Genomic DNA, 24,797 nt, shown 5'->3' with positions numbered 1-24,797 from the left:
TTGGGAAATAGGGTTTTCACTCATTGATTTTGAAAAATAGGATGATTTTATTCTTGAAATAGGGTGAAATGAGTTATGATAATGCATACCTTAAAATCATTGCTTAATTACTTCTGTTAAAGCTGCACACTTGTATTGATTCAATAAAACTGTAAACTATTATAATTAACTTTAATAAACTGATGTTTTATAATTAACTTTAATAAACTGATGTTTCATAACATCTTTAATCCTTGAAATGTTATAAACTTTGAACTTTAAAAATAAACCTGATGTTAACTGACATCTTTGTAACTGTCAACTGTATAGACAATCGCGCGCGTCTTTCGACCTCTTTTAGACATTTTTTTATTTCGCATCGTAATAGAAACTGACAGTACAGACGCTTACAAATACATGCACAATGGTCGACGGATTATGTCAGATTGAAAACGCATGTATGTCGTCGTAAATAATTTGGTCAGACGCTTAATTTTACTATGAAATCTAGTCTGCAGAGGTTTTGAATGACTTTGACTGTTTTCCTGCTTTGTCATCCAGGCGCTTGCTGAATAAAACTGTCGCGGCGTTACGATAATATTTCCAAAGAGAAAATACCGAAAATGAGCAAAGCATTTTCGTTCGAAGTTATTGTATCCAGGGCCCTTGCTACACTTAGGGGGATTGGGGCCGGGGGCCTTAGAGGGGGGAATTTCGCGTCGTTTTGGGCGACAAGGGGAATTTTAGAAGATCTTATCACCAACCATTCAACAGTCGGGGATCTTGCCCGATTGGGAAAGTTGGGAAATCCCCTTTTGACTTTCCCAATGGGGAAATATTGATTGAAAACTTGCCCGATCAGGCGAGAAAACAACCATTTTTCATATACCTTGGCAAAACGTGTCCGGGCATCACACAACTCATCCAAGGTACAAATAACTGAATCCAATCTTAAAACAATTATCTTTAATTTGACCGAAGCGATTTTTAAAAAATGTCGTTGTTCGTCAGATATTCAAGCCCAAAGTTGAGCAACTTTTAGCATCTATCAACATTTTCCGCACTTGCCTGTTTTGAACACAAACTTGCCAGAAGGAGCAAGTCGTCGAGGTTACATTATTTAATCAATTGCCCATTTCGAATTTGAATTTCCCGAACCATTTAATAATCTGGTAAATCATTGAATAAAGAATATCTGATGAATTCATGGTTTGTATGTGATCAATGTTTGTTTTGTGCAAACAATGAGATTAAATCGCCATATCCACATATTATCTAGGGAACGAAACATAGAAAGTTAAGTCTCTAGTATATAAGGATTTAATGCGTTTTAAGGTCAAGTGGTCTAGCTTAGTCTCTGTAAGCAGTAAAACTGACAAGACTAATAATACTTATCCAGCATTTTTCATATTAAATGTCATCAAAGTAAGGTCAATATTTCGCTAGAATATTTAATTAATTGGGCCGGTATTACCCGTTAAAACTTCAGTCGGAAATCTTTGTTAGGAAAATCTTCAATTGATCGAATCTCGCTTTTTGACATCGAACAAGTTTCACTCTTTCTTGATAAAGTTCGCCTTCAAAGGCTTTTTCAAAGTGTTCTTTTACAAATTGGCTACATTTTCTTTATTTTACTCGACAAGTTGTAACGGACTATAGGATCAAGGAATCGCACACTTTAGTACATTGAAATGTAAACGCCATTGGTGCACGTTAATATTTAAATAGTGCAGGCTTTGAACTTTTTGTCACAACAAAACAGAACAGTGGACTTCAGTACAAAATGCAAAGCAAAATGCAAGAACCCAATCGGCAATATAGAACTTAATATGATACAATATGCTGTATTCTGCACCATAATGACATATAGAACGTATGTTCGCCGTAGAGGCTCGTGTGGTCAATGAACCAGTTATGTGCAGCTGCAAAGAAACTTAAGCGCGTCTGCGACCCTCTTACGTTTTTACCGCGTTGCTTCTGTTTTGTTGCGTCATTCAATGACTGCTTCAAAGAAGTTTGCAATATTTTAAGTTTGTCAAAAAATGCCTTAAATTGAAAGGTTTAAGATCCAGAACCGAATAGCTGAAATATTATAACAAGAATAGAATTAAAGAAAGAAAACGGAAACAGTCCCCAACTGGAATCTTTCATTTGAAAGGTCTTTCATAAGAAATCTCGGCTTGTTACATTTTGCTTTGCATTTTGTACTGAAGTCCACTGTTCTGTTTTGTTGTGACAAAAAGTTCAAAGCCTGCACTATTTAAATATTAACGTGCACCAATGGCGTTTACATTTCAATGTACTTAAGGTTGCGATTCCTTGATCCTATAGTCCGTTACAACTTGTCGAGTAAAATAAAGAAAATGTAGCCAATGTGTAAAAGAACACTTTGAAAAAGCCTTTGAAGGCGAACTTTATCAAGAAAGAGTGAAACTTGTTCGATGTCAAAAAGCGAGATTCGATCAATTGAAGATTTTCCTAACAAAGATTTCCGACTGAAGTTTTAACGGGTAATACCGGCCCAATTAATTAAATATTCTAGCGAAATATTGACCTTACTTTGATGACATTTAATATGAAAAATGCTGAATAAGTATTATTAGTCTTGTCAGTTTTACTGCTTACAGAGACTAAGCAAGACCACTTGACCTTAAAACGCATTAAATCCTTATAAACTAGAGACTTAACTTTCTATGTTTCGTTCTCTAGATAATATGTGGATATGGCGATTTTATCTTATCGTTTGCACAAGACAAACATTGATCGCATACAAACCATGAATTCATCAGATATTCTTTATTCGATGATTTACCAGATTATTAAATGGTTCGGGAAATTCAAATTCAAAATGGGCAATTGATTAAATAATGTAACCTCGACGACTTGCTCCTTCTGGCAAGTTTGTGTTCAAAACAGGCAAGTGCGGAAAATGTTGATAGATGCTAAAAGTTGCTCAACTTTGGGCTTGAATATCTGACAAACAACGACATTTTTAGCCGGATTTTTTTCGAAAAAATCTCGGCTTATAGATTGATGTTGTCGGGCGGGCGGGGGGGCGGGCGGGGTGGCGGCGTGCTAGAAAATGTTAAAGTTCTTATTTCATGGTATAACTTTGGTATGCTTGGACCTAGAGTCTTCAAACTTGACTTGAAGGTTGGCCAGGATTAACAGATGACCACTGGTCATTTCAAGGTCATTCATTTGAAGGTCAAGGTCACTGTGACCTTCAATATAAAAAATGTTAAAGTTGTTATAACTTTGGTATGCTTGGACCTAGAGTCTTGAAACTTGACATGAAGGTTGGCCATAACTAGTTAGTAACCACTGGTCATTTCAAGGTCATTCATTTGAAGGTCAAGGTCACTGTGACCTTGAATGTAAAAATGTTAAAGTTCTTATTTCATGGTATAACTTTGGTATGCTTGGACCTAGAGTCTTCAAACTTGACATGAAGGTTGGCCAGGATTAACAGATGACCACTGGTCATTTCAAGGTCATTCATTTGAAGGTGAAGGTCACTGTGACCTTCAATATAAAAATGTTAAAGTTGTTATAACTTTGGTATGCTTGGACCTAGAGTCTTGAAACTTGACATGAAGGTTGGCCAGAACTAGTAAGTAACCACTGGACATTTCAAGGTCATTCATTTGAAGGTCAAGGTCACTGTGACCTTGAATGTAAAAATGTTAAAGTTGTTATAACTTTGGTATGCTTGGACCTAGAGTCTTGAAACTTGACATGAAGGTTGGCCAGAACTAGTAAGTAACCACTGGACATTTCAAGGTCATTCATTTGAAGGTCAAGGTCACTGTGACCTTGAATGTAAAAATGTTAAAGTTCTTATTTCATGTTATAACTTTGGTATGCTTGTACCTAGAGTCTTCAAACTTGAAATAAAGATTGGCCAGTACTAGAAGATGACCACTGGTCATTTCAATGTCATTCATTTGAAGGTCAAGGTCACTGTGACCTTAAATGTTAAAATGTTAAAATTGTTATAACTTTGGTATGCTTGGACATAGAGTCTTCAAACTTGACATGAAGGTTTGCAAGCACACTTAGATGACCACTGGTCATTTCAAGGTCATTCATTCTAAGGTCAAGGTCACTGTGACCTTGAATGTAAAAATGTTAAAGTTCTTATAACTTTGGTAGGTAAAAATGTTAAAGTTCTTATTCCATGTTATAACTTTGGTATGCTTGTACCTAGAGTCTTCAAACTTGACATAAAGGTTGGCCAGTACTAGAAGATCACCACTGCTCATTTCAATGTCATTCATTTGAAGGTCAAGGTCACTGTGACCTTCAATGTTAAAATGTTAAAATTGTTATAACTTTGGTATGCTTGGACCTAGAATCTCAAACTTGACGTAAAGGTTTGCAAGCACACTTAGATGACCACTGGTCATTTCAAGGTCATTCATTTCAATGTCATTCATTTGAAGGTCAAGGTCACTGTGAACTTAAATGTTAAAATGTTAAAATTGTTGTAGCTTTGGTATGCTTGGACCTAGAATCTCAAACTTGACGTAAAGGTTTGCAAGCACACTTAGATGACCACTGGTCATTTCAAGGTCATTCATTTGAAGGTCGAGGTCACTGTGACCTTGGATGTAAATATGTTAAAGTTGTTAATACTTTGGTATGCTTAGACCTAGAGTCTTCAAACTTGATATGAAGGTTGGCCAGAACTAGTAGATGACCACTGGTCATTTTAAGGTCAAGGTCACCGTGACCTTGAATGTAAAAATGTTAAAATTCTTATTTCATGGTATAACTTTCTTATGCTTGGACTTACAGTCTTCAAACTGGACATGAAGGTTGGCCAGCACTAGTAGATGACAATTGGTCATTTTAAGGTCATTGAAGGTCAAGGTCACTGTGACCTTGAATGTTAAAAATTAAAAGTTGTTTTAACTTTCGTATGCTTGGACATGGACTTTCCTAATTGTCAATTCAAGTTCATATTTGTGACCTTAAATGTTATTGTTGTTCATGTATATGCATGCATTCAAAACATAACACAAGGTTTGCTCATGCCTTGAAAAGTACTTACATTTCATTTTGACCTTTGAACAATATTTCAGTAATTTAAGTATTGCATTGACAAAAACACGAAAGGTACTTTCCTGTCATATAAATAAAAAATCCGGCTTCAATGCGGTCATCTCCGACCGCGGAACTCTTGTTAAAAAATCGCTTCGGTCAAATTTAAGATAATTGTTTTAAGATTGGATTCAGTTATTAAAGTTGTTCCTTGGGTGAGTTGTGTGATGCCCGGACAAGTTTTTCCAAGGTATATGAAAAATGGTTGTTTTCTCGCCTGATCGGGCAATTTTTCAATCAATATTTCCTGATCGGGAAAGTCAAAAGGGGATTCCCCAACTTTCCCAATCGGGCAAGATCCCCGACTGTTCAACACTCAAAATTGCTATATTTTAATGTAATTTACATAAATATACATGTAATCAAAGGTTCATAGCACGATACCAGCTGGCAACATAGGTATAACAGTAAAAAAAAAAAAGTTATTTGGAGGGGGGAATTTTTAGTTGAAATAGGGGAAAAAAGTATACTATTTTAAGGGGGGATTGGGGCCGAATTTCAGCCCCAAATACGGCCAAACGAGGTCCCTGGTATCGTACGTTTTAAATTTGGCGAATTTGCGTAAATGTCAAATTGATTGCGTTTTAAATACGCATGATATTGTATTTCTTTGCGTTTTTAAATATTTTAATAGGGTGAAAGACGCAGATACGCAGCTTACCTGGGGCACTGGATGAACATTTTTTTAAATACCTTGCTCAGAAATAAGAAGTTGAGATGTGCAATTATAAACAATATATTTGTTTTGCTAAGGTTTTCATAATATTTTTTATGCCCCCAGTAGGGTGGCATATAGCAGTTGAACTGTCAGTCAATCTGTCCGTCCGTCTGAAAACTTGAACATTGCCCATAACATTTACAATATTGAAGGTAGCAACTTGATATTTGGCATGCATGTGTTTCTCATGGAGCTGCACATTTTTTAGTGGTGGAAGGTGAAGGTCATCCTTCAAGGTCAAAGGTCAAATATATGGCTTCAAAGCGGCGCAGTAGGGGGCATTGTGTTTCTGACAAACACATCTCTTGTTTCACTATGCTTATGCATCTGACAGTTTACTAATGGTTTGTTCATTCCCGTGTTGTTGAATTGACAGGTTGCTGCATTTGGTTGTCGTGCGTTTGCGCTGCTGTTTGATGACATTGACCCAGAGTTGAGCGTCTCGGACAAGAGTGCCTTCCAGTCATCGGCCTGTGCGCAGGTCTCCATCACAAATGAGGTGTATGAGCACCTGGGACAGCCAGAGTTCTACTTCTGTCCTACAGGTAACTGCATCACATCTATGTTTCTAGAGTAAATATTATTGATGAACACATTTTGTACAAAGATTGGTTAAAAAATGGTGAGAAATGTATGTTTGCATAATGGTATACGTTAGTGATTAAGAACAATTAAGACTAGCTAGGAGTTAAATTTTGTTGTATGTAGGCAACATGAAATGTTGTTGCCTTTAGGCTTGAACAATCTATGAATTGGCAATTGTTCTTAATTTTAAAGAATTCCTAACAGAGAAACTCCGGTTAGCGTGCATTGCTTATCTCTGTTTGAAGTACAATGTACAAGAAATTATAATCTTATGTTAGTTTGGAAAAATTAAACATGTCATATTTTATGCATTCTATAGGTAGATCAAAATTTTACGAAACTAAAACTGTACAGTTTTAATAGTTGTTTGTTCATTTGAAACGTTCAGAGTACTGCACGTCGAGGGCCATGCCGACGCTGCTCACATCCGGCTACCTGAACACCGTGGGGTCCAAGCTCCTGAACGACATCCACATCCTCTGGACAGGGGCCAAGGTGATCAGCAAGAGACTGACCATAGCCGAGCTGGAGGAAGTGGCCACTGTGTTCCGTCGTCCACCCACCATCTGGGACAACATCCACGCCAACGACTATGACCAGAGGAGACTGTACCTTGGTGCTTATGATGGCCGGTCAACTGACATCATTCCCTACTTGCGCGGTGTGCTCACGAATCCTAACTGCGAGTTTGAGGCCAACTATATTCCCTTGCACACACTTGGGCAATGGTCTCAGTCAAACCAAAATGCAGTCAAGAAAGACCTCATTGCAGGTAGGTTTGGACTGCAAAGTTTAGAATAAAGCCAAGTTCAAAAGAAAATGTTTCCAGTTAGGTATTAACTCTAACCACTTAGATACGTATTTTGACGTGTTTGTTAATGTAGTCCCTTATCAAGTTATATTTAATTTAAGACTTTTCTTACTTGATTTAAGTTTTAAAGGCTTCATTTACTGATGAGCAGCAACAGCATTAAACCTGAACAGACTGGTTTTATGCTGTTTGCACATAGCCATTAAACCTGAACAGACTGGTTTTATGCTGTTTGCACATAGCCATTAAACCTGAACAGACTGGTTTTATGCTGTTTGCACATAGCCATTTTCACTTTGCCTCCGAGAGGGAAAGGGTTAATTGTCTTGCTAAAATGAAATGAAAGAAACACAAAAATATATATGCTTCTGAAACTCCTGTACAATCAATTGTTGTATTTTGATTAATAGATTTAATAAGATTTATTATTATGCTATTATGCATTTGAACTTTGTCAAGGTGCATTTGGTCACTTTGATATCAATGTTTCTTGCAGAGAACCGGTTAAGTCCAGTAATATCCGATATCAAGCTAGAGAGTGAATGTGACTTTGCCTCTGATGAAGACATCACCAACTTTGACACCAAATATCAGCCGAAAGTGGCCCTCAAGAACGCCATAGCAGACTGGCTGGTGGAGCTGAACAAAGCTAGGAATCCCCCCAAGTCTGTAGCAGTGGCCACGACACCTTGTGCAACCACCACCGCTGGAGCCCTTGTACCCAACATGAATCTACAGCCCCCAGTACAAGCCTATAATGCATTGGCAACAACAAACCTGCCTACGACTACTGTGAACCCAGTGGATCCTTCATTCCTTAATCCCACCTCAGCCGTCCTAGTGAACAGTTTGGTAGACCCTCTGTCCTCACCGGAAGGGTCTCCCGTCCATCAGCAGGAATTCTCGGACTCTGATTGTGAAAACGAAGTGAAGCCTGAACCCATGGACTGTGTTCCATCAGCTATCACAGACAGTATTAATGTGCTCACAAACAATGGAGTCCTACCCAAGAATGGCTCCACTGACAGTCTCATGCAAGTAGAGGCTGCACCGACCACCTCTAGTTTGGTTGAGGAGGTTAAGCAGACAGCGATGGAACTTAAAGAAAACAATGTGCTTACCGAGGGAGACCTAGAACTTCTTATCAGTTTCTTTCACTTGCCCTTCGAGTACGCTGCAGTTCCCGTTCAGATGTTACAGGATCTTTACTGGCTCAAGACAAATAGCCATTACCTGGCTGGTTCATCATCACAATCATCCACTACGGTATGTGTTGTTACGATGTTAAATATTGGTGATGTTTATGCTCTCTGTAGGGTGCCATATACATTAAGCATCCGCGCTGTTGATCCGTCTATCTGTCCGTCCGGCAATCCGTATTTCGGAGGGTTTTTTACCCAATGCTTTAAGAGATTGAGATGATTTTTTTGGTATGCAAGTCTAACTACATGACCTGCAGCAAGTCTAACTACATGACCTGCAGCAAGTCTAACTACATGACCTGCAGCAAGTCTAACTACATGACCTGCAGCAAGTCTAACTACATGACCTGCAGCAAGTCTAACTACATGACCTGCAGCAAGTCTAACTACATGACCTGCAGCAAGTCTAACTACATGACCTGCAGCAAGTCTAACTACATGACCTGCAGCAAGTCTAACTACATGACCTGCAGCAAGTCTAACTACATGACCTGCAGCAAGTCTAACTACATGACCTGCAGCAAGTCTAACTACATGACCTGCAGCAAGTCTAACTACATGACCTGCAGCAAGTCTAACTACATGACCTGCAGCAAGTCTAACTACATGACCTGCAGCAGTCTAACTACATGACCTGCAGCAAGTCTAACTACATGACCTGCAGCAAGTCTAACTACATGACCTGCAGCAAGTCTAACTACATGACCTGCAGCAAGTCTAACTACATGACCTGCAGCAAGTCTAACTACATGACCTGCAGCAAGTCTAACTACATGACCTGCAGCAAGTCTAACTACATGACCTGCAGCAAGTCTAACTACATGACCTGCAGCAAGTCTAACTACATGACCTGCAGCAAGTCTAACTACATGACCTGCAGCAAGTCTAACTACATGACCTGCAGCAAGTCTAACTACATGACCTGCAGCAAGTCTAACTACATGACCTGCAGCAAGTCTAACTACATGACCTGCAGCAAGTCTAACTACATGACCTGCAGCAAGTCTAACTACATGACCTGCAGCAAGTCTAACTACATGACCTGCAGCAAGTCTAACTACATGACCTGCAGCAAGTCTAACTACATGACCTGCAGCAAGTCTAACTACATGACCTGCAGCAAGTCTAACTACATGACCTGCAGCAAGTCTAACTACATGACCTGCAGCAAGTCTAACTACATGACCTGCAGCAAGTCTAACTACATGACCTGCAGCAAGTCTAACTACATGACCTGCAGCAAGTCTTACTACATGACTGCAGCAAGTCTAACTACATGACCTGCAGCAAGTCTAACTACATGACCTGCAGCAAGTCTAACTACATGACCTGCAGGGGAAGTATACAATTTGTTCCAGTCCATTGATTTTTGAAAAGTTATGGGACCTTGGACTGACCTTAATTTTTGCCAAGGAAAGCAATAAGTTTTAAAAGAAGATACATTTTATTTATCAATTGGCAGGTTCTGTCTATTTTGAAGAAGGAAGTAATATTTTGTAAAGGGATATAATCCAAGGTAGGAACTTCTATTATTTTTATTAATGAAAAAAAAAGGCATGGAGATTTGAGACAAACGTGGATATTGAAATGTTCTCCATAATGAAATGTTATTTGGAGGTTTTTTACGCAACACTTTCAGATACTGTAATGAGCTGATTTTGGGTATGTGAGTCTACATACATGGCCTACAGATGAAGTGTGAATTCTTTCCGGTGTTTGATTTGTGGCGAAGTAATTGGCCTTGGACCGTTTTTCGGAGTGTTTTACGCAATACTTTAAGATAATGAGCTGATTTTGAGTATGTAAGTCTACATACATGGCCAACAGAAGAAGTGTGAAATTCGTTTCGGTCTGTTGATTCTTGCGAAGTTATTGGCCTTGGACTAAAAACATTTTCTCTTGAGTACAAGGCTTCCACTAGCTTTAAAAAGTTGGAAGTCTTGACCTCCAAGCCTTAAATTTTGGAGCATTAGGCTCGAAGTCCCATTTTTATTTCAGTATTTTAGTAAATCCTACCGTATGTGTTGATAGCTGAATTCATACATGTTCCAACTTCCAACTCTTATCAAATTCCTGATAATCGTGTGTAATAAAGATTTTTTTTTCAAAACCAAAATATGGCCAACCTTCAAAAATTAGACAAATGTGTTAGAATTGTATAAACACAGACGTGCACAATTCAAAGCACATGCATATAATAAGTGAATTGTGGGATTCAATTGTTGCATCAACCACATGCCATATACATTTGACTTTTTGTATAACAAAAACATTATTCAAGGTATTTTCAATTCATATAATACAATGTGTTGTCCAAAATGCATTGCTAGTTTTTATTATTCATGTAAAGAAAATTCTTGCCACAAACATTTTTCGTTTTTTTTTTTCTTGAAAACCTGTGTACTGATTTAAAGCATAGAAAAAATATACTTCATGTACAAAATCACGTCCTTGTGTAAAGCATGGACTTCAATATTTGATTGCTGAATACAAAATTTGTAGCGTATAGAACACTTAGATCTTTTCGTTCAAACAAAAATGCTGCATTCGTTTAGATAGGTCAGTATTGATCAACATTGTATAGATTTCAAATTTTGTTTTGATATACATACATGACTTTCAGATGAAGTGTGAGTTTCATTTTGGTCGATTGAATTATGGGTCTTGTTTTCTTTTAACTCTTTACAGCTAAGATACATATTTAATAGTTGCCGGGCAGCTTCAAAGTGCAATAGGGGGCATTGTGTTTCACTAACGCAGTTTATGTTTGTTGCAATTCTTTGAATAATATCAATATCTCTGCATGTATCACATTATCGTAACTTTAAATTGAACAGATTTAGAATGTTAACCCTTTCCCACTCGGAGGCAAATTGAAAATGGCTATGTGCAACAGCATAAAACCAGATCTAGCAGTATGGTCAGGTTTCATGCTGTTTGCTGCATTAGTATCTAAAGGTTGGAAATGAAGCCTTTAAAACTTGAATCTAGTAAGAAAGGTCTTTAACCCTTTCAGTGCGGGAACCGAATTTTAAAGGCCTTTGCAAACAGTTTAGATCCTGATGAGACGCCACAGAACGTGGCGTCTCATCAGGATCCAAACTGTTTGCTATTCTGATAGTATTCTTTGAAAAAAAATCGAAGAAAATGCTAATTTTAGAAATTCAGCAGACGACATTTTAGCAGAAGACAAATTACCCAGCATGCAAAGGGTTAATTTAATTTCACTTTCTATGGGACTACAAATGTGTCAAAATACATTTCTAAGTGGTAAAGGGTTTAACTGTGTAAACTCTGCTGTTCAGCAGCTTTGTAGCGTCCTTCAAAGTGTAGTGTCCTATAGAATTAACAAACAGCAGTGATGACAGGGCCCTCAATCTATCAAATCCACGGCAGAATTTCGGCCGCATTCCCCCCTGAAAAGTATACTTTTGTCCCCTTTTGGGGGGAAAAATTACCCCTAAAAAAAGAAAAAAATATTATTTTTTTTATTATTATTAGATAGATGTGTCTCATGATTATTATATCTCAATTCTATTTTAATTTAATCTTGTCAAACATACTAAATTATGAAAAAAGCAATGAATATAGTGCAAACATGTACAAATGTTATAATTAGAGAGTAAGTAAAAAAAATCCCCCCAAAAGGGAAACGCCGCGAAAATTCCCCCTGCTATGGGTAGCGACCCGCTTCCCCTAAAATGGATTGAGGGCCCTGGATGATATCAGTGCTTTTATTTTCCTATTTAGGGCATGGGGCTGGGTCCCTTTGGATTGGGAAAAATTGCGGCATTTTGACTAAAATGAGGAAATAAGTGTTGTTGTTGTTTTGCAAACAAATGCTTCAAAACTGGGAATAAGTGTTTTTAATATAATATTTACTAAGGTTAAACTCATAAGAGCTGGATGGGAGATAAACTAAATTTTGGGAAACCTTCAATTTGTTGGTCCAATTTGGTAAAAATTTATACTTTTTATGCCCCCCTTTGAAGAAGAGGGGGTATATTGTTTTGCACATGTCGGTCTGTCCGTCCACCAGATGGTTTACGGATGATAACTCAAGAACACTTAGGCCTAGGATCATGAAACTTCAAAGGTACATTGATCATGACTGGAAGATGACCCCTATAGATTTTCAGGTCACTAGGTCAAAGGTCAAGGTCACAGTGACTCAAAATAGTAAAATGGTTTCCGGATGATAACTCAAGAATGCTTACGCCTAGAATCATGAAACTTCATAGGTACATTGATCATGACTGGCAGATGACCCCTATTGATTTTCAGGTCACTAGGTCAAAGGTCAAGGTCAAAGTGACTCGAAACAGTAAAATGATTTCCGGATGATAATTCAAGAATGCTTACGCCTAGGATCATGAAACTTCATATGTACATTGATCATGACTGGCAGATGACCCCTATTGATTTTCAGGTCACTAGGTCAAAGGTCAAGGTCAAAGTGACTCGAACTGTAAAATGGTTTCCGGATGATAACTCAAGAATGCTTACGCCTAGGATCATAAGACTTCATAGGAACATTGATCATGACTCGCAGATGACCCCTATTGATTTTCAGGTCACTAGGTCAAAGTTACAGTGACAAAAAACGTATTCACACAATGGCTGCCACTACCACTGACAGCCCATATGGGGGGCATGCATGTTTTACAAACAGCCCTTGTTTCCTTTGGGAATGGGGCTAAATACTGTCCCTTAATTTGAATGTAAAAAGCACTGGATTCAATCTATATACATGTAAGACCCCGATTGATGAGTTGGGTGGATTAGTGTACTGAACTACTGATGCAAACCAGGTTTTTCTAGATGTGAATGAAATCAAATCCTTTTATTATTTGATCCTCGTTGGAGGCAAGTTGGCTTATTGCATGTGCGGTTTTGTTCCAGATTAGCCCTTGTAGTCGGCATAAGCTAGTCAGGGGTGACAATTTACGCTCATGCTGAAAGCCATGTTTACCCAACTGGATTTTTGTACTGATATAACAAAAAATTCCATATAAGTGGAAAGTTTTGTCTCTGCAGACTGCACAGGCAAATCTTGGATATGTGCACATGCAAGTCCCAATTTTCAGAGCAGGGCTCAATATAATATCTGTGTTTGCAGGCCACAGAGTGGATGGAGGTCTCTGACAGGTTCCTGGGCACAGTAGCGCGGTTCCAGAACGTCCTGCACCTGCTGAGGCGCGCTGCCAACCAGGCTGTGGGGTATTACTTCTACCCATACATGTGGGACATGCTTGGGGTGCTGCAGACCTGTGCTGGCTTCGTCCGATGGCTAGGTGAGCATGATGGTGTTGAATACACTGTCTTTTTTGAGGTTCAAGAGGTTCTTTATTACAATGTAGTTGTCAACTTTTGAATGTGATATCGACAAGAGTTGTTTTCACTTTACATTGAAAGGTTATAAGCCCTTTAGATGAGGAATTTTATGACATCAGGTGAATTTTTGTATGCCCCCGAAGGAGGGCATATAGTGATCACACTGTCTGTCTGTCCATCCGTCACACTTTGCGTTTTGGTTTCGAAAAATGCTCATAACTTATATGTCCCTTCAGATGTAACCTTCATGTATGGTATGCATGTGTATATGGACAAGGTCTTTCCATACGCACACAAATTTAGACCCCTTGGACCTTGACATTGAACTTAGGGTCGGCGTGAAGGTTTCGAAATCTGTGTTTAGGTTTTGAAAAATGCTCTTAACTTCTATGTAGCTGCAGATGTAACCTTCATATTTGGTATGCATGTGTATATGGACAAGGCCTTTCCATCGAACACAAATTTTGACCTTGACCTTGAACATAGGATCCTCGTTTAGGTTTCGAGATCTGTGTTGAGGTTTCGAAAAATGCTCATAACTTCTATCAAAGCGTTTATCAGGGGCATATGTCATCCTATGGAGACAGCTCTTGTTTTTTAATGTTTTTATTTGTTTATATTCTACTTTGTTTAAAAACTTGAAATACTTACAAATGCCTTTTAGATTTGATGAAAAAAGCTACTTGTTAGACATTTCTGGATTTAACAACTGTATGTCTGCTTTTAAAATATGTTACAGATCGATTCGAAAGCAATGGAAATTTTGCATAAGAAGCTATATAAGCAGTTCTTTCTGTGTGTTGCAGGTCTTGGTCACATTTCCAGTCCGACGGGAGTTCAAGTCCAAGGCCTCTATACATGTACGCACCATTTTAAAGCTTTGTTGATTGCAGTGAAAGTCCTGCCCAATAGTGGTGGCATACAGCAAGTTTTATGTATTGTTTTCCATGGGCAGGAAACTTGTTTTTAGGTGTCAATTTGGGTCATGGACAAAACTGCATGTTAATACAGTTTTAATTTTAACGTTCTATTCATGGGCTAACGATTCATAGAAGGGTAAAATGGAAGTTTTCAAGGTGTTTCTCTATGCGTTTTAGTAACAAACATAGCGCTAAAGTCTTATTTGTATGTTAAAAAATAAAAGTACATTTTTATGGTTTTCAAGAAAACCAGATAGCAGGACAGTCTGTATTGTATATAATACTGCAGAACTTTGTATGCTTAGAAAGATCTAAAAATAATGCAGACTTGGTACATAGCCCATTGTTCATTTGAACAAAACTATATTATAATATTTACTGTTTATATAACCTATCCAAATGATTCTGCATCAACAAGGCATTTCTAAGCACAGAATTTTGCAAGAATATTGACTGAGTGTGCCCTGACTATTCTGCTTCTGGACAAATTATATTGCTTGATACAGATTTCAAATATGGAAGCATAGATAGATGCCAATACAACAAGGGTTTGAAGAATGAAAGAAAGTTTCCTGCCTTGGAATATTTACTTTTTAGTATGAAATGATTTCCTTTGACCAGCCATTTCCAACTTCAGCATGTATTATACAGCGGCAGAGAATAACATGGATTCTAATAACATTTGTATATCTTGGGTGATCAAATTCGCTTTCAGCAAATAAAGTGCAAATTATTCATTGGCGCAAATACCAAAAAAAAATAAGTTGTATTTTGTTGTAGAAGTTGAACATGGCTGGTGTGTATACTATTAAGCAATAATTATTGATGGCTCTGTTTGTTGTATGCCACCACACTGTGGGATTGCCACTATTGGGAGCTATTTTCACATGTTTCTTTTGACGCCTGGCGACCAGACCGTGACAGCAGATCAGGAAATGCAGTGGTAACTGTATGGTTATAAAAGGTGTTGTCGGCAAGTTTTCGGATCATTTGAATTGTAAAAAAATTTAAATAATATTGTTACATATTTTTTTCATTGAATTTAAATCGGTGGCCACTTTTTGTAATTGAAAACATTAAAAAATGGCATAAATATAAATGTTATATAAATGAATTGTTTAAATGATTTCAAATTTTAATTTTTACTGTTATAATATTAAGTAATACTTTTGTAAGAAAATCCTGAGTCTCATTGCAACATTGTATGATAACGCTTGTAATAACATATAACATGATTATGCTTAACCAACAATATTGCCACGATGTCTCATGTGTTCTTCCCTTCTTCTCTTCCCTACAGGGATGACTAAGGCTTATCGGGACGAATTCTTAAGTGGTGACCAGGAGCCCTGGTGTTTCCAAGGTGGCTTGCAAGCCGAGTTTCAAGTATGTATAGCCGGGGGCCGGACATGGTTCTGCAATCACCTCCACATCCAACTGCCTTCCACATGCTTGGAAGCACCGACTCACTGGACACATTTTATTAGATTTTAAAATATGTTTGTATATATGTATATATAACCATGGAATGATATTTCTTGATAACATTTTTCTTCTTCTTTTGCAGTGCTTGTTGTCATCATCTCAAGTGTGTTATTTTACAGGATACTGGTAATGAATGCCTTACTGGTTCAGAAGCTTTCATTTCATGTGCAATCTTTTCTTCTTGTTTTGTTACTGGAAATTGTGTACGATTAACAATATTTTTTATATATTTTTTTATATAAATAATTTCAAATGAACTTCGAAAAAATTGTACAGAAAACTTTGAAAGCTTCTGAATTCTTAACATCTTTTACAGAACACGGAAGCATTTGTATACTTGATACGACAACCAGTCAAATAGTTAAATCCATAATCGTTACTGCATCATAAATAAATGCTCACACACTGTAGTGCATGCCAGCAGACACTTTGTTTGTTAGTTTGTACTATGAAATGTGCAAATGTTTCTTAGAACTTAAGTGCCATGAAAGGCCATAGAACAAGGCTGGTCAATATTGAAGTATGCACATGTGTCTGACAATAATGATAATGACAATTTTTCTTGCAGACAGCCAATGCTGTAATCAGTAATTCTTTCAGCGAAACAGCTGTAGCTTTCTCTATGGACAATGCCATTTACTCCATGCAATTGATATGCATAGAAACTCTATTGATTGGGCTCTTGGAAATCATGACAGAAAATTCAAACTTATCTCGTCTTTAGAGAAGTGAGCCTGCACATTTTATTTCTGAAATAATGGGTCAAAATGGCATTATGGGAGAAAGCCACACGCTGTTTAAGCTTCCAATAAAATGTGAAACACTTGAGAAGATGACGCATCACTGTTGCTATGACAGCTCGATAGTAGAACATTAAAAACACTGGGGGAAAATCACTTAAATTTTCATCATTAACCCTTTCCCTATCTGAAGCAAAGTGAAAATGGCTATGTGCAAACAGCATAAAACCAGAACAGCCTGCGAGTAACTCGCAGTCTGTTCAGGTTTTATGCTGCTTGCTACTCATCATTATCTTAGGGTTGGAAATGAAGCCTTTCAAACTTTAATATTTATATTAAGAAAGGACTTAAATTTAATTAGATTTCAAATGCCTCAAAATGCGCATATAAGGGGTAAAGGGTTAAATAACATTAAAGAATCTACTACTTTTTATACAAAAGCTGTCATATGAGCATGTCAATAACTGTTTGGTTTCAGAGCGTGCTAGCTAGCTGGATGGATTCCTTGCTAGGAACATCCGCGCGTCAACCACATGTTGAGCTCATTAACAACCCAGTCTATTTGTGTTTCTTGTAGCGCATGTTGCCCATAGCGACGGCCCATGATCTGCTCTACATACGCCACCCAGAGGTGATCCTGAAGAAATGTTACAGCTACAGGCCCTACAGGGCTGCAGACGAAGTAAGTCAAAACTGAATGTAGTGGGTCAGGATTTGTCCACATGATGAAATTAAAATATATAAAGTTTTCAAAGTTTTAGTAACCTGTTGTTTTTATACATTCCAATTTTACGTAAAAGTCAGACGTCAATTGCTAATCTTGGAGTCCATATAATGCGCCATATATAATATATATAGGAAAATCCTATTTAATCTGTTATTTCTAAAGAATCGCAATGTGTCCATTCAAAACTTGGTGAAAACTGGTTTAACGTCCAATTAAGGTTTGGTACAAATATGAATGACCTGAACCCAAAGTCGTGTATTGCCATTGTCATTTCAATGAAACAATTGCATATAATAGAGTAAGTAGTTTGTACCCAGAGAATAGCCCCTTTCCCCCATATTAAGCAAAGTGAAAATGGCTATGCGCAAACAGCATAAAACTAGAAAAGCCTGCGAAAATCTTCAGATTGGGAATTATGAATCTTTTAAATTGCTTGGTACATAGTGCACAAACCAATTCAAATATTGATTAACCCTTTCAGTGCGGGAACCGAATTTTGAAGGCCTTTGCAAACAGTTTGGATCAAGAAGAGACGCCACAGAACGTGGCGTCTCATCAGGATCTAAACTGGTTGCTATTCTGATAATATTCTTTGAAAAAAATCGAAGAACATGCTTATTTTAGAAAAACAGCAGACAACATTTTAGCAGACGACAAATTTCCCAGCATGCAAAGGGTTAACATGCATTTTGGCTTGAAATGTTCAGTTTCAGCCTATTTAATATGTTCACTTGCAGATAAGGCACTTTTGGAACAAAATTGACAAAAAATGTCCTTTATTTTGGGAATTGTTCAGACAGCAATTGGGAATTTTGTAGTTTTTACCTCCGTGTGGAAAGTACCTTTTACAGGTACTTTATAAAGAAGGAAAACAATCACTTCATTATGATTGACGTGAATGTCTTGCAGGCGGTTCTGTATAACATCTGTCTGCGAACATGCAATGATGGCATGGACGGTACCCAGCTGTTCCCGGCACATCCTCAGATCATTGGGGACAAGTGAGTACAAAATATGGGTCTTGTCATTTAATTTGACAACACAACTTGTAGTGTAGTTTTTCTCTACTGTAGCACAAACTGAAATATCGTACACAAAAATGAACTAATTCAGTTGATTCTTGCCAAAACCTGCTTGAACCCATTTATGCCTAGCGTCTAGAAAAAAGGTCTTGGCAAACAGTGTAGACCCACGGCGTCTCAACAGGGTCTGCGCTGTTTAATTAACAGAATTTCTGTAAGAAATATTCTAAATATAGAAATAAATATACTAGACATCCCTTATTTTGGAAATAAATTGATCCAATTTAGAAGGATGGTAGGTAAATGGGTTAAAGACCTCTTTTGGAATGTCTAGTAAAATTACCAGTTACTCAACATTGTATTGGATGTCCTTACTGAATTATAGGATCAATATGCTGATATTAAACATAAAGACTGTATTTTAAAAAATGCTATTTTTTCTGTTAATTATAGTTTCACACTGTCAATATAACTGCATTTTACACACAATTGTATTTATCTTTTTTCTCTTAAATACAAAAAGCAAACCTTTCCTTAACCCTTTCCCACTCAGAAGAAAAGTAAAAATGGCTATGTGCAAACAGCATAAAACCAGAACAGCATGCAAGTAATTCGCAGTCTGTTCAGGTTTTATGCTGCTCACCAGTATCTAAGGGTTGAGCTGCTCACCAGTATCTAAGGGTTGAGCTGCTCACCAGTATCTAAGGGTTGAGCTGCTCACCAGTATCTAAGGGTTGAGCTGCTCACCAGTATCTAAGGGTTGAGCTGCTCACCAGTATCTAAGGGTTGAGCTGCTCACCAGTATCTAAGGGTTGAGCTGCTCACCAGTATCTAAGGGTTGAGCTGCTCACCAGTATCTAAGGGTTGAGCTGCTCACCAGTATCTAAGGGTTGAGCTGCTCACCAGTATCTAAGGGTTGAGCTGCTCACCAGTATCTAAGGGTTGAGCTGCTCACCAGTATCTAAGGGTTGAGCTGCTCACCAGTATCTAAGGGTTGAGCTGCTCACCAGTATCTAAGGGTTGAGCTGCTCACCAGTATCTAAGGGTTGAGCTGCTCATCAGTATCTAAGGGTTGAGCTGCTCATCAGTATCTAAGGGTTGAGCTGCTCATCAGTATCTAAGGGTTGAGCTGCTCACCAGTATCTAAGGGTTGAGCTGCTCACCAGTATCTAAGGGTTGAGCTGCTCATCAGTATCTAAGGGTTGAGCTGCTCACCAGTATCTAAGGGTTGAGCTGCTCACCAGTATCTAAGGGTTGAGCTGCTCATCAGTATCTAAGGGTTGAGCTGCTCATCAGTATCTAAGGGTTGAGCTGCTCACCAGTATCTAAGGGTTGAGCTGCTCACCAGTATCTAAGGGTTGAGCTGCTCATCAGTATCTAAGGGTTGAGCTGCTCACCAGTATCTAAGGGTTGATCTGCTCATCAGTATCTAAGGGTTGAGCTGCTCATCAGTATCTAAGGGTTGAGCTGCTCACCAGTATCTAAGGGTTGAGCTGCTCATCAGTATCTAAGGGTTGAGCTGCTCACCAGTATCTAAGGGTTGAGCTGCTCACCAGTATCTAAGGGTTGAGCTGCTCATCAGTATCTAAGGGTTGAAAATGAAGCCTTAAAATCTTAATTATATTAAGAAAGGTCCTTAATTAAATGTAACTTTCTTAGGGACTACAAATGAGTCAAAATACGTATCTAAGTGGTAAATGGTTTGATACGTATCTAAGTGGTAAAGGGTTTAATACATACGGAATATTGAGCTAGTCATTTGTTCCAAGAGTTTGTATCACTCAAGTGGCTTGTGTGATGACGTATCACACGAGAGGTGGAGCCTCGAGTGTGATGCGAAATAGCACATGCCACGAGAGTGATACAAACATTATATACAACAACTTACGAAAACAGTTAACAAATGTATTTTTTACTTAAACAAAACTTACAAAACAATGACTAAAACGGTACGCCATAGTTTATTTAAGACGCGTATGAATACAGTTTATGTAAATTAACGTGTAAAAATTCGAACCGGGAAAACACAGGTTTCCGACACGCTTACCCTAATGCCATTGTTAATCCAATTTTTATAACAATTAAGTTGACAACTTTAATCCGATGTTTATAACAAAAACGTTTAAACGATATAAACTTCCACTTCTATCTTCCATGTCTTTATCGAAACTTAGTTTAAACCACATTATTTTATTGTATTCCTATTGAAATATGCATGTATGCATGATAAACACACACTCCAAAATACGTTTTAAACACATAGTGTTAAAAAAAAACACGTCGGACATGTCCTTACAGAGTTTAGATAAAACTATTGTGTTTTGTCACAGAAATGACGTCACGCGATGTACTACGTAATATATTTTGTAATATAAAATATTTCTATTTTCGGTACGTGTAATGTGACGTCATTAAATGGGTCGAAGTAGTCCGGATGGTATGGTAATATGGAATTGGAAACAGCGAGTAGCGAAATACGGGATTTTTTATTTCAACGATTGATACAACCTGTATTTTGTTAAAAGCATTAAACAGGTATATAATAAATATCTAAATGGTAAAGAGTTAAACACATATCTAAGTGGTAAAGGGTTAAATACTTATCTAAGTGGTAAAGGGTTAAATACTTATCTAAGTGGTATTGGGTTATATACCTATCTAAGTGGTAACGAGTTAAATACGTATCTAAGTGGTAAAGGGTAAAATACGTATCTAAGGGGCAAAGGATTAAATACGTATCTAAGTGGTAAAGGGTTAAATACGTATCTAAGTGGTATTGGGTTATATACGTATCTTAGTGGTAACGGGTTAAATACGTATCTACCGGGTAAGTGGTAAAGGGTTAAATAGGTTTCTAAGTGGAAAAGGGTTAAATACATATCTAAATGGTAAATGGTTAAACACGTATCTAAGTGGTAAAGGTTTAAACACGTATCTAAGTGGTAAAGGGTTAAATACGTATCTAAGTGGTAAAGGGTTAAATATGTATCTAAGTGGTAAAGGGTTAAATACGTATCTAAGTGGTAAAGGGTTATATACGTATCTAAGTGGTAACTGCAGGGTTGTCATTATGATTGTAAACAAAGGATTATTTTGGAATAGTAACCGATTCGGCCGGGGGTCAAGGGGGTCGCCAAGGCCCACTTGTAGGTCCAGGGCATGGCCCTGGTAGGGGGGTCAGGGAGGCGAAGCTGCCTCCCGACCGAAAACAAATTCTAGACATTTTAGGGACAAAATACTGCTAATCTCAGAGCATAAATGGTACAAAGTTAAGATGAGGTCTAAAAAGAATAGAAAATTTTAAGATTTTCACATTTTAAGTATACTGTACAATGTAAAAACATATTATATTGATAGATCTTTGCATGTTCCAATTCTATCCGTAACCCGATAATCCAGTATAATTATGATTTCTTTTATTCAAAACCAAATTACGGCCAATATTGACGTTGAATGTCGTCCGCCATTTAACGCAAGTGCATATACAAATTGAATTGTGGGATCGGGGAATTCCCATTGAACATGCTTGAATCACGTGATGCGATTTGAGAGCATTGAGAATCGTTTATATTTAGTAATTATGACAAATCAACGATTCAATCTAAACTGTTACATGTACCTCCTTTCAGAAAAGTTTGCGAAAGTGAAAGTGATTTTCTGAGAATAAAAACGCTTCTTTCTTTTAATTTTACCGAGTACTTTTTATTCTGGATCGTAATATAACTTGTCAGGTCATTTATGCATGTAGACCTATATGTATGCATAGTTTAGCAATCTCAAAACACAGGGCGGTACCCAGGATTTTTTTACTGGGGGGGCCCAACCGGGGAGGGTTTCGGAGGGGTCCCCCCTCCCTATATATATACTTTTTTAATTTGGCACTTTGCAAGGTGAATTTGAATGCTTATAAAAAACGTATTTTGTGATATGAATTAATGGAATATAACAAGTAAATCAGCACATTTCGGAAGTCTTAAGCTTTAAACATTGGTGTGAATTCACAACGCGGGTTAAAAGCTTTAGATTTCCGAAACTTACAGGTTTAAACTGACGATTATCCACATCAACTCTCGTATTGCTTCCACCATTTTTTTCACAAATCAATAACGTCACATGTTTTTTTTAATCTGATTTTTGGGAAAGACCTTGCCATTTTTGAGGAAAAAAATTGCGTGAAACGCCTAATTTTTGAGGGAAATAATGAAAGTCTTAAATAATCAATTTAACATATTTTACTGTTTTCATGCATATTCAAGGAAAGAGATAATTTAATTATACAATATTTTTCTACACTGGATCAGGTTAACTTATATAATGAGATCGATTTGTTGTTTCAATTTTCATTTTTTTTACCAATGAGCCATTAATAGGTTGGTATTACTCAATTCTCAGTACTCAATTATTTTAAATACTGAATTTTGCCAAATTCTTATCTGTTGTTCGGCAAATTTATGAATCTGTTTTTCTTTTAAACAAACATGTTAACTATCTCATCGTAGTCTTTTTCAGTGATTTCCTTTCAAAAATTATAAATACTCAGTTTTAATACCTTAGTCAGTGTTTTTGTTCCGGTTCAAGTTCAGGGCCCTATTCTCAATGCAAAAAGTATATGTTGGGACCTGAAAATTCCCAATAAAAGGTTTCCAAAACAAATACAATTAAACTTTTAGAAGGGAAAAATACGTCTAGGGCCTTCTCAAAGAAGGAAAAAAACCTGCGTCGGCAATTATCAGACCATAGTCTACGACCTCCTGTAGCAGTAGCTTCCATTCGCTGCACTTATCAAAATACATGTTAATCAACCATCGATAGATGAAGCATTCATGATCACAATGGGGGACTGATCAGGGATGTGTGTACAAGGCGATAAAAAAAAATTGCCAAGGGGCTTATCTAGATTGGCGAGCGTTAATCCCCTTGTTTATCTGGGACAATAAAACATAGCTGCTCTTTTGTTTTGAGGGAAAGTGTACTGTGGGCCCTTGCACAAGAGAAAAAATTGCAGTGGGCCGATTATTAAAAAAAATCATAGTTCGACAGCCAGCTGGGCCCGGGCCCATGGCCTGGGTACGGGCCTGAAACACGTTGTTTACCTACTTATTACATTATGTGTTATGACCATTTGTATAACAAAATGCATTATTTAATTGAAGTATTTTTAAATGCGTATAATTAAATGTGTTATCCGAAATCATTTTCAGATTTCATTATTCACGGAAAATTAAGAAAATTCTAGCAACAGAGACACATTTCTCTTGTTTTTCATGTACAGATGAAAATCATGCCAAAATTAGACTTCATGTATAACATCACGTCATTCTTCCTCGGGGAAAGCGTGGACTTAAATATTTAGAGGCTGAATAACAAATTCGTAGTGCAGAGGTCGCTAATATCTTTTATTTTGGTAGAAAATTGAAGAGCATTTTCTAATACGTGGAAACTTTTTCTCTACCTAAAAAAACTAGTTAATTACGCTCTACAGTGCTACATTCCTTGAGATACGGTCAGTAATAATCTGTGAAATGTACAGCTATTTGATACAGCTTCATGTGGGGTCAGCGTGTATTCGGCTGCCTGAGCGCTGATTCATTGACGTGCTTACCAAGAAGAATTTGATTGACAGCTGGAAAACTCATTATTGGCCACTCGCTGAGAAATTCATTGAAAACAGTAGCTCTTAGGCGGAGTTAACGGACTGACTGAATGACCGGGCGTCGCTCTACTATACTACGGTTATTCCTTGTCAATTATTGTCGGTTTGCGTGATCAAAACTTCTGTTCTCAATTTTAAAGATTAGGGAAAAACAACCGATTTTCTGGTGATTTTAAACGATGAATTCGATCGGCAATCGGTTAATAATGACAACCCTGCGGGTACGGGTTAAATACGTATCTAAGTGATAAAGGGTTACATACGTATCTAAGGGGTAAAGGGTTAAATGCGTATCTAAGTGGTATTGGGTTAAAGTGACAAGACTTAATCTGGAAAACAATTTTTAGTTGTGAGCGTTAGTTCACGACTAAATTTACAGAGCATGTTTTGCAAATCAGTATGCGCTTAGAAGCCTTAGCTAGGCTAAGAGTAAGAACCGTAGCTTACTATGCTAGGAACGGTTACTGCTGCATGTCTGCACTGCAGGCGACGAATGCTTAGGAGCGTCTGCATCT

The 24,797-nt window shown here is 37.6% G+C and overlaps 1 protein-coding gene across 50 annotated transcripts in view; it reads left to right on the top strand.

Moving 5' to 3' along the window:
* Nucleotides 1-24,797, top strand: part of LOC127841352 (protein O-GlcNAcase-like) — a 52,497-nt gene that overhangs the window by 23,445 nt on the left and 4,255 nt on the right. For all 50 annotated transcript variants that reach the window (XM_052370134.1, XM_052370114.1, XM_052370154.1 and 47 more), the window contains exons 5-12: nucleotides 6,180-6,348; nucleotides 6,777-7,160; nucleotides 7,696-8,465; nucleotides 13,521-13,695; nucleotides 14,542-14,595; nucleotides 15,956-16,041; nucleotides 17,458-17,562; nucleotides 18,517-18,608. In XM_052370134.1, the coding sequence (XP_052226094.1) occupies nucleotides 6,180-6,348; nucleotides 6,777-7,160; nucleotides 7,696-8,465; nucleotides 13,521-13,695; nucleotides 14,542-14,595; nucleotides 15,956-16,041; nucleotides 17,458-17,562; nucleotides 18,517-18,608 (1,835 nt within the window). The remainder of the gene's footprint in view (nucleotides 1-6,179; nucleotides 6,349-6,776; nucleotides 7,161-7,695; nucleotides 8,466-13,520; nucleotides 13,696-14,541; nucleotides 14,596-15,955; nucleotides 16,042-17,457; nucleotides 17,563-18,516; nucleotides 18,609-24,797) is intronic.

This window comes from Dreissena polymorpha, chromosome 8, assembly GCF_020536995.1.
Source record: "Dreissena polymorpha isolate Duluth1 chromosome 8, UMN_Dpol_1.0, whole genome shotgun sequence".
NCBI lineage: Eukaryota > Metazoa > Mollusca > Bivalvia > Myida > Dreissenidae > Dreissena > Dreissena polymorpha.
The sequence above is the reverse complement of the archived record's forward strand: the minus strand, read 5'-3'. Positions and strand labels throughout refer to the sequence as shown.